The 20,288-nt window shown below is 39.2% G+C and overlaps 1 protein-coding gene across 2 annotated transcripts; it reads left to right on the top strand.

Annotated features, from left to right (window-relative positions):
• Positions 1-71: 71 nt before the first annotated feature.
• On the top strand, positions 72-20,049 carry LOC120470795 (alpha-2-macroglobulin). Of its 2 annotated transcripts, XM_089120662.1 has the most exons (34): positions 72-199; positions 897-1,077; positions 1,184-1,340; positions 2,596-2,648; positions 2,749-2,769; positions 2,951-3,116; positions 3,848-3,932; positions 4,128-4,242; positions 4,342-4,456; positions 4,564-4,673; positions 4,770-4,940; positions 5,028-5,264; positions 8,478-8,690; positions 8,773-8,922; positions 9,964-10,077; positions 10,205-10,262; positions 11,427-11,556; positions 11,768-11,993; positions 12,064-12,190; positions 13,182-13,303; positions 13,383-13,434; positions 14,536-14,619; positions 14,706-14,883; positions 15,593-15,667; positions 15,868-16,024; positions 16,136-16,210; positions 16,286-16,448; positions 17,434-17,621; positions 17,705-17,917; positions 18,004-18,122; positions 18,755-18,836; positions 18,916-18,999; positions 19,471-19,576; positions 19,675-20,049. In XM_089120662.1, exons 1-34 carry the CDS (start codon positions 117-119, stop codon positions 19,713-19,715), a joined length of 4,251 nt encoding a protein of 1,416 aa, XP_088976788.1. In that variant the 5' UTR covers positions 72-116; the 3' UTR covers positions 19,716-20,049. The 2 variants fall into 2 exon arrangements, with proteins under 2 accessions (XP_088976788.1, XP_088976789.1); XM_089120663.1 differs by lacking the exons at positions 72-199; positions 897-1,077; positions 1,184-1,340; ... (7 more) ...; positions 4,770-4,940; positions 5,028-5,264 and adding an exon at positions 7,919-8,391.
• Positions 20,050-20,288: the final 239 nt, after the last annotated feature.

The raw sequence follows: 20,288 nt of genomic DNA, 5'->3' as shown, positions 1-20,288 counted from the left end.
GAATCATTAATCAGATGAGATCAATACACATGTTTTGAAGGACCTGCTTTAGCATGATAGTCCCTTTAAAAGTGACGGTCCAGTTCATCTCGTGCGCTGGATGATCGCTCGTCATCATGGCTCTGAATAGCTGTTGTTGGACAGGGCTCTGTCTGCTCTCTTTCCTCCTGATCTGTGTCAATGGACAAACATCAGGGCCGTAAGTTTTTAACTGTTATTGTTAGAGATAAATTAACAGTATACCAATAGTTATTTTGTAAGGCATGTCTTGATTATTTCTCCTGTATTTATTTAACCGATCTGTGTTGTACAGTAGAGGTTTGCTGTTTAAGAGACAATTTGAGCCATAAGATCATTTCAAATTAATGACAGTTACAGATTTCCTTAATGGCGCATTTTTAAGGGCAATATTTCTCTGAAAACACTTAAAGGGATACTCCACTTTTTTTTGTTGTTGTTGTTGTTGGAAATACGCTCATTTTACAACTCCCCCAAACTGTTGAGTTTTTACCGTTTTTTAATCCATTCAGCCGATCTCCGGTTCTGGCGGTACCAGCTAGTTAGCATACTAGTGCACTTCAAAGATGTATGCTAAGCTATGCTTAAAGTGGTACCGTCAGAACCGGAGATAGGCTGAATGGATACAAGAAAGGTAAAACTCAACAGTTTAACTCTGGGGGAGTTGTAAAATGAGCATATTTCCAAAAAAATTGGAGTATCCCTTAAAAAAAAAAAAAAATTTAGTCATCAGACTTAAATAAGTTTGCACTTTTATATTCACTTCTCATATAAATGATCAATAGTAAATTAACTATATTGATTTACACTCCAAGTTTATTTTTTTTATGTTTTAAATGATATCTTACCACTCGCGTATGATTATTTTCTCTGGACAGATATTTCATGGTGACGTTTCCTGCAGTGATCAACTCAGGATCTGAGGCCAAACTTTGTGCAAGTGTCCTCAAGCCCAATGAAAGCCTTGTCATGAACATTTATCTGGTTCATGGTGTCCAGAGCACATTACTTCTGCAGGAGAAAACTGAGGAAGAGTTTCATCGCTGCTTTAACTTCAAGGTTTGCCGTCAAAACTAGCACATAATGAATATTATCAAATATGTTTCATCATAATGCATCTAGTTTTTGTGGCAGGTTGTGAATACAGTAAATCATTTCTCATCAGGCTCCTCTGGTCAAAGCAGAATCAGTGCAGAAAATGAAGGTCGAACTTCAGGGAGAGACTTTCAAGACGACCGAAGAGAGAAAAGTCATGTTCAAGCCTTACCATCCTCTGACTTTCATCCAGACTGATAAACCAATCTATATTCCAGGACAAACAGGTGAGCTGTGAATGTCTCAAAGGCTTTAGCTCAGTAAATAATGCTGGTGTCACTGACATCTAAACCGCTAATATGGCACACAAGTAAAGTACAAAATGATCATGCAACAAACTAATGTTGAAGCATAGGTCAAAGATTACAAATGTTGCACAAACCAGCAAATAAACAGTTAACAGTTCAATGGATTTACAAACAAGGAGGAAAAGATAAGAAAAGCTACCCGAAAGCTACCTTGAAACTACAGGTTGAAGCTGGTCAGCTGGAGAAAAAAATGTCAGACATGTTTGTAACATTATGGCTAAAACAGGCAGCTGTGACGGGTTGTTAAAGGAGTAGTTCTCTTTAAAAAAAAAACTTTTGCTGATAATTTACTCTCCCCCATGTCATCCAAGATATCCGTGTCTTTCTTTCTTCAGTCGAAAAGAAATTAAGGTTTTTGATGAAAACATTCCAGGATTTTTCTACATATAATGTACTTCGATGGGAACCAAACGGTTCAAGGTCAAAACGACAGTTTCAGTACAAACTGTTCAAAGGGCTTTAAACGATTCCATACGATGAACAAGGGTCTTATCTAGCGAAACGATCGCTCATTTAATAAATAAAAAACAAAGTTTAAGTTTTATAAGCTCAAATGCTCGCCTTGCTCTGTTCTGTGATGCGCGTTCGTGACTCTCCTGTTCAAACTCGTTTATCAAAATGGACAAATCTTTTTTCGTGTCAGTTGGTTCATTCAACGAACGAAATGAGCGAGATGACTCGGGAAAAAATTTGTTCATTTTGATGAACAAGTTTATATAGGAGAGTCACGAACGCGCATCACACCCCTATAACCTAACAAAACAAGGTGACCATTTGAGCTTATAAAACTTAAACCTTGTTATTATTTTTAAACGAGCGATCGTTTCGCTTGATAAGACCCTTATTCATCGTCTGACATTGTTTAAAGCTCTTTGGTTCCCATCGAAGTCCATTATATGGAGAAAAATCCTGGAATGTTTTCATCAAAAACCTTAATTTCTTTTCGACTGAAGAAAGACGTGGACATCTTGGATGCCATGGGGGTGAGTAGATCATCAGCAATCAATCATCTCCTTTAAATTTGGCTCAAAAAACACATTCACCCCGTCAACCCTGTATTTGACCCTTCATGCGGTTCACACACAGTTGTAATTTACAGGAGAGAAATATGACCGTTAGCAATTGTCCCTTACATAAGAGCTGAAGTTTTTAAATACACATTTATATTTTACAGTGAACTTCAGAGCTGTTACCATGGATACAAAGTTCGCACCCCTTGATCAGCAGGTCTGATGTTTTTTATCCTACATATTTATTTTCTCTTGCATTGTTGAATACACATTTAATAAATACTTTTAATCTTGAATTACTATTTGCTCTTTCACAGTATAGTAAAGTGATTCTTGAGGTAAGAACACAAAAGCTTCTGTGCAGTCCTTTAAAATGTAACTAACACTTAAGAAATTTGGTTATATTTGCCATTATTGTGTTTTCTGAAGGGTTATTAAATGATTTCTTCATTGATAGTCAGGATATGTGTAGCTGACTGTCACAAAATCTGTCTGTACTGTGTCTTTGCTATTTAATAGGACAGTAAAGGGAACCGGATTGGCCAATGGACAAACGTTTCTTCAACAAAGTGGATTTTGCAGCGTTCTTATGAATTAAACCCAGAGGCCTGTCAAGGCATTTACAAACTGAAGGCTTTTATTGGTGACAGGATGATCTCACATGATTTTGAAGTAAAAAAATATGGTAAGTCATAAAAACAACTTATTATGACGGCAACCTTGGTGCCCTAAAGAGGAAACGAGACACTGTGTCATAAGTTACGACACTATGGGAACGTCTGCATGATCGGTCTTGAAGCACGTGTGAAATCAGTTCAATGGTGTGGCGGAACATCATAGGGGGATGACGTCACAACCAGGAAGGTATAAAGCATGAACAAAACAATGTCAGCTTCTGATAGGCTCATGAAGCTTTTTAGCCTCCTGGAACCTCTCGACGACTGAATTATGTCGTATCTTATGATTCAGTGCGAGTTCCCTTAAAGGGATACTCCACTTTTTTTTGGAAATAGACTAATTTTACAACTCCTCCAGAGTTAAACAGTTGAGTTTTACCGTTTTCGAATCCATTCAGCCGATTTTCTGATATTTAGAAGAATATCTGTAACCAGACAGTTTCTGATCTCATTGACTACCATGGTATATCACTATGGAAGTCAATGAGAACAGAAACAGTCTGGTTACTGATATTCTTCTAAATATCAGAAAATCGGCTGAATGGATTCCAAAACGGTAAAGCTCAACTATTTAACTCTGGGGGAGTTGTTAAATGAGCCTATTTCCAAAAAAGTGGAGTATCCCTTTAAAAGGAAACAGACAATTTGCAGTGTTGCATGGGAAGAGTTTCAATATGTTTGTATTTTATGTATATAATTTGAGTACTAATAGCTCAAATTTTTACTTTCTGACTTCTAGTTTTGCCTAAGTTTGAAGTTACTGTAAAAAGTCCAAATCAATTAAATGTTGAAGATGAGGAGCTGATAATTGAGGTTTGCGGAAAGTGAGTGGTTTCTTTTTATTTCCTGCATTAAGATAGCAGTGTGTTCTTCCATTCACACTTTGACTCAATGTTTAGTTGTATTACAATTTTTTTTTAACTCTTGGGTCAGTTTCTTACTGTAAACCCTGTCCTATTATATATTAGTTGCTTAACTCAACCCTGGGCTGTAGATAAGATTATTATAACTTTTTTCAGATACACTTACGGACAGCCTGTTCCTGGAAAATCATGGGTGAAAGTGTGTCCTAATCTTGCGCTCTACATTACTCCAATCTCTCTCGAGTCATTATGTTTAAAGGAAACCATTGAGGTATGCGAGTTGAAACACAGTACATTATCTTTCCCCCATTTATCAAATTAAACCAGTCTTCAGTTAATAGTTACATTTGTGTTCATTCATTATTATTAGATCAAAAAGACAGGCTGTGCGATCCATACCTTAAATGCATCAGCCATTTTGGTCAACAAACCATTTCCAATAAAATCTCTTAGTGTTGATGTGATGGTTACGGAAGAAGGAACAGGTGAGCTGTTCAATTTGGTCAGAGACATACATTTCTTGAATTTCTATGTTTTTATATTTTACTTTTATATGAATAAATATTTATGTAGCTGCTTTCACTATTTACAGAGATCACCATGACAAAACATGAATCTATATCTCTCACTTATGAAATTGGTAAAGTCACATTTACTGACCTACCCAAAACTTATGAACATGGATTTGTTATTGAAGGACAAGTAAGTCTAAAATCTGTTTGTCTAAGTTTAACGTCATTGATTTGTATTTATTTATTGATATAGTCATTTATTCCTTCAAAATCTTATTTTCAACAGATAAAAGTCTCAAATTGGAAAGGTGCACCAATTAAAAACAAAAAGGTTTATCTTACGGAGGGTTACTTTTGGTCTTCAAAACCGCTCCTAAATCTCATTACAGACAGCGGTGGACTGGCCAACTTCTCTTTTAATACATCTAGTCATTCTAAAAGTGATATTAATTTAATGGTAAGATATATTGTGCTCACTAAGTTTTCTTTTGGATTTCATGAAGAGTTTAGTGACATGAGCTATTTGTGATTCTTTATTATCCAGGCAAGTGTCTATCAAGAGGTCAGGCATCATCACAATCGACTCTTGCCTCACATTGTTGAGGTTGAAAAAACAGTCCAGCTCTTCCAGCCTGCCACACCACACACACCAACACGAAGTGAATTGATTATAGAGAATGCTGAGCAACCATTAAAATGTGGCTCTGAGTTTACTGCCACCATCAAGTATTATTTTGTTGGAAAGACAATTAAAAACTTCAAAACTGACATCGTCTACATGGTGAGAACGTGTAGTATGTACTAGTGATGTAGTACTCGAGTCCGGTCTCGAGACCGATTTCTGCTTTCTTGGACTCGACTCGGACTCGTTCCTTCAAAGACTCGGTCTTGACTCGGACTCGTTCCTTCAAAGACTCGGTCTTGACTCGGACTCGACTGTATTTGAAAACCAACGGACTTGGTCTCGACTCGGACTCGACGTTTCAAAGACTCGGTCTTGACTCGGACTCGACTGTATTTAAAAACGAACGGACTCGGTCTCGACTCGGACTCGACCCTTCAAAGACTCGGTCTTGACTCGGACTCGACTAAATTTGAAAACCAACGGACTTGGTCTCGACTCGGACTCGACGTTTCAAAGACTCGGTCTTGACTCGGACTCGACTGTATTTAAAAACGAACGGACTCGGTCTCGACTCGGACTCGACCCTTCAAAGACTCGGTCTTGAATCGGACTCGACTGTATTTAAAAACGAATGGACTCGGTCTCGACTCAGACTCAACTGTATTTGAAAACGAACGGACTTGGTCTTGACTCGGACTCGACGTTTCAAAGACTCAGTCTTTACTCGGACTCGACTGTATTTGAAAACCAACGGACTTGGTCTTGACTCGGACTCGACGTTTCAAAGACTCGGTCTTGACTCGGACTCGACTGTATTTAAAAACGAACGGACTCGGTCTCGACTCGGACTCGACCCTTCAAAGACTCGGTCTTGACTCGGACTCGACTGTATTTGAAAACGAATGGACTCGGTCTCGACTCGGACTCGACTGTATTTGAAAATGAATGGACTCGGCCTCGACTCGAACTCGACTGTATTTGAAAACGAATGGACTCGGCCTCGACTCGGACTCGACTGTATTTGAAAATGAATGGACTCGGACTCGACCCTTCAAAGACTCTGTCTTGACTCGGACTCGACTGTATTTGAAAACGAACAGACTCGGTCTCGACTCGGACTCGACCCTTCAAAGACTCGGCCTTGACTCAGACTCGACTGTATTTAAAAACGAATGGACTCGGTCTTGACTCGGACTCGACTGTATTTAAAAACGAATGGACTCGGTCTCGACTCGGATTCGTCTGTATTTGAAAACGAACGGACTCGGTCTTGACTCAGACTCGACCCCTCAAAGACTCGGTCTTGACTCGGACTCGACTGCATTTGAAAACGAACAGACTCGGTCTTGACTCGGACTCGACTGTATTTAAAAACGAATGGACTCGGTCTTGACTCGGACTCGACCCCTCCAGTGGCGGCTGGTGAAAATTATTGTAGGGGGGGCTGAATTGAAAATTTTGAATTTAGTAGATGTGATTTCCTGCATTCTGGTGCATTTTAGGCCTTAGGCCATGCCCTTACCTATACCAATAAAATAACTTAAACCAGTCAATACCAATGGTCAAATAATACAATAATAATAATAACAGTTTGACAGTTAATGATAATGAACAAGTTGCATGTTTATTATGCTCTGTGTGCTGACAGAAAAAGTGCAAACGCATAATATTGATAAATTATAATATAGGTAATAGAACAAAAAAAAAAAGGTAATACAACAATCTAGTTTAATCAATCCCCAGCTGTAGACTACATATTTTTGACAAATTGACAATTGGATAATGGATAACAATGTGTCCCCTAATCTGATACTGTGGGCGATATTTTCAGCGCCCCCAAACCATAAAATTTGACGGCGCTGATTGGCGAAATATAAACTTTTTTGCATAGCAACCGGGGAACCATTGGCTTAAATTCCAGCACTGTGGGGCTGAGCGAACTGGCGCCCTGAGAAGACAGCCTATTGGCTATACTACTACACCAACATGATAAAAGTAACGAAAGTGAATGCAAATATCATTCTGGTGAGTTCAAAACACTTTTCAAAGTAAAACCATTATTAGCATATAATTAACAAAGATTATTTTTCAAAATGATAAATTATAATATATATTAAAAAAACAGACAGACAGGTCGGAGGGAGGGCGGCGCCCCAGCGACCCTATTTAAAAACGAATGGACTCGGTCTCGACTCGGACTCGACTCTATTTGAAAACGAATGGACTCGGTCTTGACTCGGACTCGACCCTTTAAAGACTCTGTCTTGACTCGGACTCGACTGTATTTGAAAACGAATGGACTCGGTCTTGACTCGGACTCGACCCTTTAAAGACTCGGTCTTGACTCGGACTCGACTGTATTTGAAAACGAATGGACTCGGTCTGGACTCGGACTCGACTGTATTTAAAAACGAATGGACTCGGTCTTGACTCGGACTCGACCCCTCAAAGACTCGGTCTTGACTCGGACTCGACTGTATTTGAAAACGAACAGACTCGATCTCGACTCGGCCTCGACCCTTCAAAGACTCGGTCTTGACTCGGACTCGACTGTATTTGAAAACGAACGGACTCGGTCTCGACTCGGACTCGATCCTTCAAAGACTCGGTCTCGACTCGGACTCGATCCTTCAAAGACTCAGTCTTGACTCGGACTCGACCCCTCAAAGACTCGGTCTTGACTCGGACTCGACTGTATTTGAAAACGAACAGACTCGGTCTTGACTCGGACAAGACTGTATTTAAAAACGAATGGACTCGTTCTCGACTCAGACTCGACCCTTCAAAGACTCGGGCTCGACTCGGACTCGACCCTTTAAAGACTCGGTCTTGACTCGGACTCGACTGTATTTGAAAACGAACAGACTCGGTCTTGACTCGGACTCGACTGTATTTAAAAACGAATGGACACGGTCTCGACTCGGACTCGACTGTATTTGAAAACGAACGGAATCGGTCTTGACTCGGACTCGATCCTTCAAAGACTCGGGCTCGACTCGGACTCGACCCTTCAAAGACTCTGTCTCAACTCGGACTCGACCCTTTAAAGACTCTGTCTTGACTCGGACTCGACTGTATTTGAAAACGAACGGACTCGGTTTCGACTCGCACTCGACCCTTCAAAGACTTGGTCTTGACTCGGACTCCACTGTATTTAAAAATGAATGGACTTGGTCTTGACTCGGACTCCACTGTATTTGAAAACGAACTGTATTTGGACTCGGCCCTTCAAAGACTCGGTCTTGACTCTGGCTCGGTATATGCAGTCTCGTCCCCATCACTAGTATGTACAGTACATTATTACAGAGATGTTTTTGTCTAACAGTATTATTTGGCTGCATGAGTCAGTTTTTTATCTGTCTGTTTAAGGTCTTGTCCAGAGGAGTGATTGTTCATCATGGATACGAGAAGGTTGAAGTGAAGATTTCTGATGGAGCGAAGGGCTCAATGTCGTTCAAACTCTCTATTAGTGCAGATCTGGCTCCTGTAATTCAGATTCTGGCGTACTGTGTTTTTCTGCCCAGTGAAACCATTGTTGCTAGTAGCAAAAATGTTGAAATTGAAAAGTGTTTCAAAAACAAGGTACGCATTGTAGTTTTAGAAATTAGCCTCTTTAAACTGTATAACTCAATTCTAGCGTGAATCCTATTCCTGTATTTCACAGGTATCTCTGCGGTTTTCTCCTGGTAAAGCAGTTCCTGGTGAGAGAAACACTCTCCAGCTCTCAGCTCAGCCTGGTTCACTGTGTGGCCTCAGTGCTGTAGATCAGAGCGTCCTGATCCTGAAGTCAGGAGAACGTCTGGATGCTGACAAGGTGTAGATGCTTTAAGATTCAATGTTGATTAAATGTGTCTTCACAGTGGGAATCTACAGTGTAAATCTTGTTATAACAAACTTATTATACTATTACAGACTTATATACTTATTGCTGCTATATACAGTTGAATTGATTAAATGCTTGGATGACCAGTCGTTTTCTCAAACTCCACACTGATAAAACAGATCTACCTCGATTTACACCCCTTTTCTTTGTTGACAATGTTCATATTGCTGGAGTCTCGGTTCAACCTTCCTCTACTGTCAAAAATAATCTTTGGTATAATCTTTGATCCATCTATTTTTTTTCTCTCCTTCAACACATTTCCTCTCTCACTAAGTCTGCCTTCTTTCTCCTTCGTAATATCACACGCTTGCGTACATTTCTGAACATCGGCGATGCTGAAACCTTGGTTCATGCTTTCTTCACATCACGGCTTGATTACTGCAATTCTCTTTTCTATGGCTTACCCAACTTGTCTGTAAATAAAATGCAACTCCGCAGCTAGGGTCATATTAACTACAAGATTCTCCTTATCTCATTCAATTTTTAGGTCTATGTCATGTTTCTATGTCATGTTTATTTCTACATATTTGTAAAGCGACCTTGAGTACTCTCAAAGGCGCTATATAAAATAAACATATTATACATATTATTATTATTTTATTTATTACTATGATCCACCAGCTAACATCTTGATCTCTGGAGATTTAACATTAAAGGGTTAGTTCACCCAAAAATGAAAATGATGTCATTAATGGCTCACCCTCATGTCGTTCCAACTCCAAGCCTGTCAGACCTCCGTTCATCTTCAGGAACACAGTTTAAGATATTTTAGATTTAGTCCGAGAGCTTTCTGTTACAAGCTTGGGACGACATGAGGGTGAGCCATTAATGACATTATTTTCATTTTTGGGGTGAACTATCCCTTTGATCTTCATTCTTTCTCACCAAAATGGAAATAACGTTTTGTTGGAAATACATGTATGTATTATTTAGAAATCATACTGATAGTGTGTGAACATGGTCCCGTCACAGATCTTCAACCTGCTGCCAGTGCAATCGTGGTCCGACTACCCTGAGACTCTTGAAGAGGAGGAGTGTCTCGATATGCGTTTCGAGACGCTCACATTAACTTATGAATCCTTAAAGGTAACAGTTGGATGATATGTGTGTCAGTGCACTAGATAATGATGAGGAGACTATATAAGTCAATGATTATATTTAGTAGTATGACTTTTCCTGACTTTTATTGAGGTTCATCATTGCCATTTAACAGAGAGTGGGATTGAAGATGGCAACAAATTTGATTGTGGAAGTCCCTGATTGTGGCATAGGTAGGTATACATGTACTGTCATTACAATCCAAACTGTAATGTTTTAATATGTTGGTGCTTGTTATGAAAAATATATAAAAAAAAATAAAATATGTTCAAATTGTTAAACAATGGTTTCCACAAATTTTGGGGGGAGGTTTTTGTGAACTTTGAATCTGTGTTAATATTGTTAAGAAAAACTAATCTATAAAACTTAACTACATAACTTTTGTAAAATAAAATTAACAAGTTAACTTTTGCAGCCCTAAAATACTAGCCTGACTTCGTCATACTCATATTCTAGAGAGAATATGAGTCTGAAACTCCTCCGTAGGGCTTTGATTATGAGGCGTGTCGTAACCGAACCAGGGGAAAAAAAACCTCTGCACTCAATTGGATAGTCGGTAAACCTACAACCAATCAGAGCAACGCATAAGTCAACTCCTTTGCATAGCGCAGTTTTCAAATACAAAACGTAGCCTACTTTATTTATTTCTAGAAGTTAAATAACGAGTGTTACTTCTTTTACTTACTTCTCCATGAGTGCCACCATGCAAAGGAGAAACCACAACGACCACATGCTTTTCATTACGTCCCATCTTCTTAACGACCGTCAGAGTCAGCTGATAAGTTACACTTTTCCCAAATCATGTATGAAGGACGGCAAAAATATGTTTCCGATCGACAAATGCCTTGATTGCAGTTCTCTGTTTGTCTATTAAAATTAATGCGCTGCCGATTTATTTTACAACAGACGCGACAGCGGAATCTATACATCTCAATTCTCCAGCTGCAGTCATCTCTCTGAGGGAGACCAGTTAATAAGCGCTCTTTGATAACGTGATGATTATACGTCCTTGCAAATCATCTGTTCATCATCGTATAACCCCCCCCCCCCCCCCCCCCTCCTGGCAATTTGATTGGCCCGAACGTTTCTTGTCTGATCATAATTACTCCTCAATGAATCGAGTCCAGACCGAACTTCCCAACCAAAAAATGTTGTGGGTGGAGTTCGGGCTGGCATCCAGGCTACTAAAATACTAAAACTAAATAAACTGATATGTGTAAAAAACATGTATTAAAACAATTATCTTCCTTCTATTCACTAGACTAGAATTGATAATTTTGACGTGTTCACATACATATCATATCACTTAAAACTGCAAAATATCACTTTTTTTCCAGTGTATTATTCCCTGTCAGATTCATACCCGTATGCAGAAAGGGGTTCATCTCATGATACAACTGATTCTCCAGCCGTGACGATTCGGACTGTCTTCCCAGAAACGTGGATCTGGGAACTTGCTGAAGTGGGGTATTTAAAGCATAATACATTTAACATCATATTTATCTTATTACTTATATTTAATACATCATCTCCCCCCTCTTACCCACAGGATAGAAAATACCTTGCTTGCTTTGCAGATTCTTAATCCAGTTTTCTGTGTGCTGAATGTTGTTTATTGAATTGTTATTACAGGAAAAATGGTCAAATATGCCTATTGTTGTAATTCCTCCGTCCGCAGGGACTCTGGGTCAGCTCAGGTTCCTGTCACGGTTCCTGACACCATCACCTCTTGGGAGACGGAGGCCTTCTGCCTGTCCTCTGAAGGTCTGGGTCTGGCTCCTCCTGCTCAGCTGACAGTTTTCCAGCCCTTCTTCCTAGAGCTCTCCCTGCCTTACTCCATCATCCGCGGGGAGATCTTTGAGCTGAAGGCCACTGTCTTCAACTATCTGTCCAAGTGCATCATGGTGAGATTTCAGACGCAGTCTAATCAAATCATGTCAAATATGCCACTAATCACGTGTGTTTGATTGACAGGTTAGAGTGACTCCAGCTGCTTCCTCAGACTATACTCTCCAAGCCTCCTCTGATGATCAGTATTCATCCTGTCTGTGTGCTAATGGAAGAAAAACCTTTAAATGGATCCTCACTCCCTCTGTTCTTGGTGAGTTTTCCAGTAGCCGCCTTTTCATTACAGATTTGCAATGTTTTTTAAATGTGGATAAAAACTATTGCAAAATGATGGGGTTTCTGTTAACAGATGTTATACGACAAGAGCTTTATTTTCCCTCGCACAATAAGTGGAACAGGCATATTAGTTATAGTCATTATTGCAAAATAGAGCCCGACCGATAAAGGATTTTGAAGGCCGATACCGATACAAATATTTTGGGTTTTAAAATCCGATATTCCGATATAACGGCCGATATTTTTTATTTTTTATTTTTTTTTAGAAACGCGCAACAAAACATTAACAGATTTCCCTAACATTAGTTATTTGTAATTATTTATGAGTTTTTAAAAAGAAACTTGTTTAATTTATTGTCACAACAGAACAGACTGATGATAGTGGCATTAGCTAGCTTTGTGGTTAGCTAGTCTATGATGAGCCATAATTTAGCAATGGATTATGTCATACTGCAAATTGTAAAACATACATTTTCAATATAACACTCATGATATGGTTCAAGCGTGTTTCGTCCGTTTTTATTTTATTTTTTAAATATTCACTTATCGACCATTCGTCAGCAGAACACTTCAAAAACACATAGTACAACCCACTGAAGAGATGTACACTCACCTAAAGGATTATTAGGAACACCTGTTCAATTTCTCGTTAATGCAATTATCTAATCGACCAATCACATGGCAGTTGCTTCAATGCATTTAGGGGTGTGGTCCTGGTCAAAACAATCTCCTGGACTCCAAACTGAATGTCAGAATGGGAAAGAAAGGTGATTTCAGCAATTTTGAGCATGGCATGGTTGTTGGTGTCTGAATATTTCACAATTTGCTCAGTTACTGGGATTTTCACACACAACCATTTCTAGGGTTTACAAAGAATGGTGTGAATTGGGAAAAACATCCAGTATGCGGCAGTCCTTGCTGATGCTGTGTTGTATCTTGATGTATACAGTATATGTCTTGTGTTGTAGGAGTCTTGAACATTACAGTCAGTGCAGAGGCAGAGGCGTCCCAGACTGTGTGCGACAATGAGATTGTGAGCGTCCCGGAGAGAGGACGCATTGACACGGTCACACGAAGTCTACTCGTAAAGGTCAGCGCACGTCATCATTTGCTCATGATCTTAATGCTGCGTATCTATGATGTGTTGATGTGATTGATTTATGCTGCAGGCAGAAGGAACCGAAATGACAGAGACTCGCAGCTGGTTACTGTGTCCAAAGGGTCAGTCTGCAAATATTTCATATGTTTTCGAGTTACATGCTCTTTATCTACTAAACACAAACTCCAGCTTCATTAAAATAAGAACTCGTTGCATAGAGGATATTTCAGCCCGGTCTCATCCCAAGGCGTCATATACTGACGCTTTTGACATTTCATCTACATCCAACGCACATGGCACCCTTTAGCGTCAATATGAGACGCAGATATATATGGGCCAGAAGGCGCCTCTTAGTGGTCTGACCCTAACTCTACCCCAGAACTAAGCGACCGGTTTGATGAACTGTTGTCCCGCATCGGAGCGAGGATCACCCTCGCCCTCATCCATCTAATCTAGCTTTCATTTATTTTTGTTTTGATGATAAATAGAGCCAGCCTTCAAAAGTTATTAACATGTCCTGTGATTATTTTCTAGAAAGAAGCTAGGCTCCTGATTGGTTAACGCGGCGCAAGTGACGCCAAAGTTCAGATTTTTCAACTCGGCCGGCAGACGCGATTTCGCGTCAAATGCGTGAATGCACAAATAGCACTAACTAAATCATTCGCGCGTAACGCGGCAGGTGCTCAATTCGCTCGTCAAGGCGCTCGTCTTCCGCGCGCTATGCCTCATTTGCGCCACAGGAATTATTTACGCGCGTAACGTGTCTTTGCATTGACTGAACATTGAAATCGTTCGCGTCCGGTGTGAACGCACTATTATATTGACGCTAAGGGTGCCATGTGCGTTGGATTTAGACGAAATTTCAAAAGCCAAAGATGAGAATGCGTTAGATATTTTGAGGACACACCAAATGTGAGGACCAACAGAGGGAGCTAAAGTATACAATAGCCAAAATATACTCATATGTATTGGACATTTGAATTGATAAATTTGACATTTGTTTGGCTTTTATGACAACTGTAGTTTAGTATACTCTAACTACTCTGACTCTTTGACTCTGACAACTGGAGTTTAGTTGTTTAGCTGTGCCAAATTTTCAAATTCTGGCTATTCCTATTCCTATTTGTCCTATTTGTGATTTATATTATGGGACTTCACATGTGGTATTTTATAGTGTTACTCTGCTGATCACTGATATGTGTTTCTGTCTGTCTGGTTCATAGGTGACAGTCTCTCAGAGCAAGTGGCTCTGACTCTTCCTAAAAATGTGATAGAGGGATCAGTTAGATCGACTTTTTCAGTCATTGGTAACATTTAAACACACGAGTGGAAATGAGGAGATTGGCTTTAGATTTATGAAATGTAGTGAGTGTCATTTGTTTATGGTTTATAGGAGACATATTGGGTCGTGCACTGAGGAACCTTCACGGATTATTAAAGATGCCGTACGGCTGTGGAGAGCAAAACATGGCTCTACTTTCTCCCAATATTTACATCCTGGAGTATCTGGAGAACACGGATCAGCTCACCTCGGCCATCCGAGAGAGAGCCACGGGCTTCCTGAAGAGCGGTAAGAGACAAAATCATGTCAAGAGAATACTGAGACGGTTTGATACCAAATTATACATAATTCAACACATCTGAATGTAACATTAGCCGTTCCTCCACCGGGCTGGGCAAATAGTCTCGGACCTGCTCTTGACCATAATACATTTAAAGGGATAGTTCACATTGAAATTCGTTTTTGGTATGTTTTAGCGTACCTCAAGGGCATCCAAGATGTATCTTTGTTTCCGCAGTAGTTTCAATTTTGATATTTTTCGGTCAAACCGTTCTTGCCTGTCAGTTATATAATACAGATCTATGGTCACCACCTCAAAGAGCATGCACAGAGAAGTCCAAATTAAACATGATTTAATGACTCGTAAATGTAAGTACACATCGATGGTCTAAGACACAAAACGAGCGTTTTGTGTGATCAAGAGGTAAAAACGATATAAATACTGTTCGTTTTCTCACACAAACTGCTCGTTTCGTGTCTTAGGCCATCAATGTGTACTTACATTTACAGCAAAGACGCCTACATCTTGGATGCCCTTGAGGTAAGCTAAAACATACCAAAAATTAATTTTAAAGTGAACTATCCCTTTAAATGTCAAGATTGCACATTAGTCACACTGCAATAAAGTGGTTTATACCATTATTCCACAAAACACACCTGATTGTTACATTGAGTCAACCCAAAACAAACTGTTGATGTTTATTATCACACCAAACATGATACCAGAGGCAAATGAACTACAAGCATGTGGATGGGTCATACAGCGCATTTGGAAGGGGTGAAGGGAATACATGGTAAATATATTTTCACTGTTACATTTGTTTAACAGAAATAATATCAAGGCAATCTACAATAATAAACCCAAGAGGATGGTACCAAAAAAAAAAAAAAAAACATACACATTTAAAAATTTGAGAAAATTGAGATTTATTATGGATTGAATAAATTGAAACACCAGATGACACTTTTTGAATCATATCTTCCACACCATCAGGTTGACCGCCTTTGTGCTGAGGTCCTTTGGCAAAGCACAGAAATACATATTTATTGATCCAACAATTATTCAGAGTGCAAAGAATTGGTTAATAAGCAGACGGGATTCAAACGGCTGTTTTATCACACAGGGAACCCTGTTCGACAACAGAATGAAGGTCTGTCGTCTTTATTCAGACTTTCTCAAGCCAACATCATCGTTTGTCTAGATGAACTTTAATGGTTTGAGTGTGTTGCTTTATTAATCCTTTATTTCTTATATATTCCAGGGTGGGGTGAATGATGATGTGACCATGACTGCCTACATTACTGCATCATTGCTTGAACTGAAAACTCCAGTCACAGTAAGTCTATAGGAAACATGGTATAAACTCACAGAAAAATGGCACTCTTCCTCTGTTGTTGTCGTTTTGTCCCAGGATCCTGTCGTCAGTAAAGGTTTGTCATGCTTGAGGTCCGTCACTGAGGATGTCAAAAACACATACGCCACTGCCCTGCTCGCCTACACTTTCAGTCTGGCTCGAGACACGGACACTCGACAGCAGCTTTTCAAGAAACTGGAGGATGTGGCTATTTCAGAAGGTCTGTACTATTGTTTTTGATAAAAACTTTACAATACAATAGTGGTACCCCTTTCGTTTTTTTTTTTCGGGTCGAAATTTTGAGTTTCGATATCTCGGCTCTGGAAGAGTCTAGAGCCTCCATTTTTGCACTCAGGTCTAAGTCTCATGGCCCTCTATCAGAATCCAGAGTTTTGAGAAGATTGGGGATACTTAATTTTACACCCCTCCAAAAAAAACGTAAGGGGTTACACTGTCGTTTTTTTTCTGGTCGAAATTTTGAGTTTCGATATCTCAGCTCTGGAAGGGTCTAGAGCCTCCATTTTTGCACTCAGGTCTAAGTCTCATGGCCCTCTATCAGAATCCAGAGTTTCAAGAAGATCAGAGAAACTCAAAATTTCGACCCGAAAAAAAAAAACTGACAGTGGTACCCCTTTAATTTTTTTTTCGGGTCGAAATTTTGAGTTTCGATATCTCAGCTCTGGAAGGGTCTAGAGCCTCCATTTTGCACTCAGGTCTAAGTCTCATGGCCCTCTATCAGAATCCACAGTTTTTCAAGAAGATCGGAGAAACTCAAAATTTCGACCCAAAAAAAAAAACGACAGTGGTACCCCTTTCGTTTTTTTTTCGGGTCGAAATTTTGAGTTTCGATATTTCAGTTCTGGAAGGGTCTAGAGCCTCCATTTTTGCACTCAGGTCTAAGTCTCATGGCCCTCTATCAGAATCCAGAGTTTCAAGAAGATCGGAGAAACTCAAAATTTCGACCCAAAAAAAAAAACGACAGTGGTACCCTTTTCGTTTTTTTTTTCGGGTCGAAATTTTGAGTTTCGATATCTCAGCTCTGGAAAAGTCTAGAGCCTGTAGAGATATATATACATATATATATATATATATATATATATATATATATATATATATATATATATATATATATATATATATAAATGGGGGGTTGATTTTGTTTTTATCATGCTCCTTGAGTTACACATGTGTTTTCTATCCTTAAGGCTCTTCTCTCCACTGGTCTCAGTCCGGCTCTGCTGATGACTCTCTGGCGGTGGAGATCAGCTCATATGTGCTGCTGGCTGTTCTCACTGCAGATTCAGTCACTACAGCTGATCTGGGCTACGCTAACAGGATTGTCAGCTGGCTCGTCAAACAGCAGAATGCTCATGGGGGATTCTCCTCCACACAGGTTACTCAAACCTCTCCAATCAAACACATTACTGTTGGTGTGAATGAGTAAAAGTGGCGTTACTGAACGCATGTATTTCCCAGGACACAGTGGTGGCTCTTCAGGCTCTGTCTTTGTACGCCACCGAAGCGTTCAGCTCTGACGGCTCCAGCACAGTGACGGTACGGTCAGCAGGAGACACTCACCACTTTAATGTCAAACAGGACAACAAGTTACTGTACCAGGAGAAGCAGCTGCAGAAACATACGGCCAAATACAGCATTGAAGTGAAGGGCTCAACTTGTGTGTCTGTGCAGGTCTGTATTTCATTTACACACACTCATTTTGGTTATTCTGCTGTGAGATGATTTATGAATGTGTTTTTCTGTGTTGACTCTCTCAGATGGCTCAGTTCTACAACATCCCCACTCCAACTGAAGATAAAACATTGAGCATTGATGCCAAGATTGAGGGAGACTGCAAAACACTGGGACAAAATTTCATTTTGAACTTCAGTGTCAAGTAAGAGAATTTGTTTTTAGGTTGTTTAAACTTGGCACATAATATCTAAAATCAATAAATCAATCGATATACCCCTAAATCAGATCGAATCGTAACGCAGAATTTTTTTAGGTATCGCTGGCTGAGAGAATCGATTTCGAACTGTCCGATTTACACTCCTAGAATTTACACATGGTTTGTCTTAAAGGGATACTCCACTTTTTTATGGAAATAGGTTCATTTTACAACTCCCCCAGAGTTAAACAGTTGAGCTTTACCGTTTTCGAATCCATTCAGCCGGTTTTCTGATATTTAGAAGAATATCAGTATCCAGACAGTTTCTGGTCTCATTGACTACCATAGTAGGAAAAAATACATACTATGGTAGTCACTGAGACCAGAAACTGTCTGGTTACTGATGTTCTTCTAAATATCAGAAAACCGGCTGAATGTATTTGAAAATGGTAAAGCTCAACTGATTAACTCTGGGGGAGTGGTAAAATGAACCTATTTCCAAAAAAAGTGGAGTATCCCTTTAATGCATATTAAAATCAACATATTAACAACATTAAAAGCTTGATTTTCACCACGGAGGGACTTTAAGTGAAAAGACTAGAACATGATTATGACTCTTTTCATTTGCTCTTTTCCAGATATGATGGTCTACGGGAAAGGACTAACATGGTCATTGTGGATATTAAACTCTTATCTGGATTCACGGCTGATACATCAATGGTGCGTTTGAGTGATTCATCACAAAATGTGTACACCGAGTTCCTCTTTTTAGAAATTAACCAGCACTTTTTCCCCACAGCTTGAGACTTCTTCCGGAATGGACAGAAACCTTGTGGAACGGGTCGATTCTAAAGAGGATCATGTCGTTGTATATTTGAAGGAGGTGAGAAAACAGCAACTCTCATATGATTTTATATCTTTAAGGGATACTTCAGGATTTAGCATTAAGCTTTGTATTAGTAGAAAACCTGTAGTATTTTCAAATTATCGTGCTTTTCACGCTCATATCCCCCTGAGACGAGAGATTTATGTTTTTTTTTTTTTCTGGAAAAAATCCTCCGATGACGCAAAAATTGTCATTTTGCCCTGTTACCGGTAGGCGTGGCCTCCTAGGGCAGCGAAGCAAGTGCATTCTGGAAGTTGTTGTCTTTCATCCACATAAGCCAAATATACATTTTCTGGCTTTTCTCAGTCTAGAAAGCTCCAAATTCAAAAACAATTTCACATTTCTTCTACATAAATGACCCATTTTAAATACACATTCATCTTTCCAGAGGTGAAGTATCCCTTTAAGTCGATTCATAAACATTTTATCCATAATGTCCATGACTGATGAGTTTGTTTCCTCCTGCAGATCCCACAAAATATTCCAGTGAATTACCAGATACAAACGAAACAGGTTCTTCAAGTGAAGAATCTCAAGCCAGCTGTGATTAAAGTGTACGATTACTACCAAACAAGTAAGATTTAATAGGCCAGTGTTGATGCTTTAATCAAGAGATGCACAATGTTTTATCAGGTTTAATTTATTGGTTTCCATTGTTGTCTTTTCCTTCAGGTGATCAGTCAGAGGCCGAGTACTTCTTCCACTGTGAATGAAGCCAGAGTGCATTATAGTTTAGATTGGATAAAGATGGTTGAACTCTCTAATGTTTAATATTATAATGTTTATTCTTCATCTTGGACAAAATAATTTCCAATCCATCAGCCCTAATTTGAACAAACCCCCAATCCTCATCAGTTTTTGTCTACGTCTCTTGAGATCATGACTTATCAATTCACAATGCATGTATGATTAATAAAAGTGATGAAAGCATGTTATGGTGAGCTGGTTGAATGTGTAGTAGCTGCATGCTATGGCAATATTTCAGAATCAGACAAGGTTATTATGATGATATCTTGGGAAGTTTTAATAAATATTACCTCAGCTCTGCTTTTTTAATCTCTTTTTGACACACTGTACACCATTAAAAATAAAGGTGCCAGAAAGAACCAAAAAGGTGTTAAAAATAATAGTATATAATTATAAAAACTATATATTATAGTATAATAGTAAATAAAAGTTCTTCTTTATAAGGTTGTTTATGAACCCCTAGTAAACAAACATACAAAGAAAATCCAGTGATAAGATTTAAATGTTTATTGCCTTTAAGCCAGATGAAAGCATATGAA

This window comes from Pimephales promelas, chromosome 16 (assembly GCF_988280905.1).
Source record: "Pimephales promelas chromosome 16, fPimPro1.hap1.1, whole genome shotgun sequence".
NCBI lineage: Eukaryota > Metazoa > Chordata > Actinopteri > Cypriniformes > Leuciscidae > Pimephales > Pimephales promelas.
This window is presented reverse-complemented; position numbering and strand designations above follow the sequence as displayed.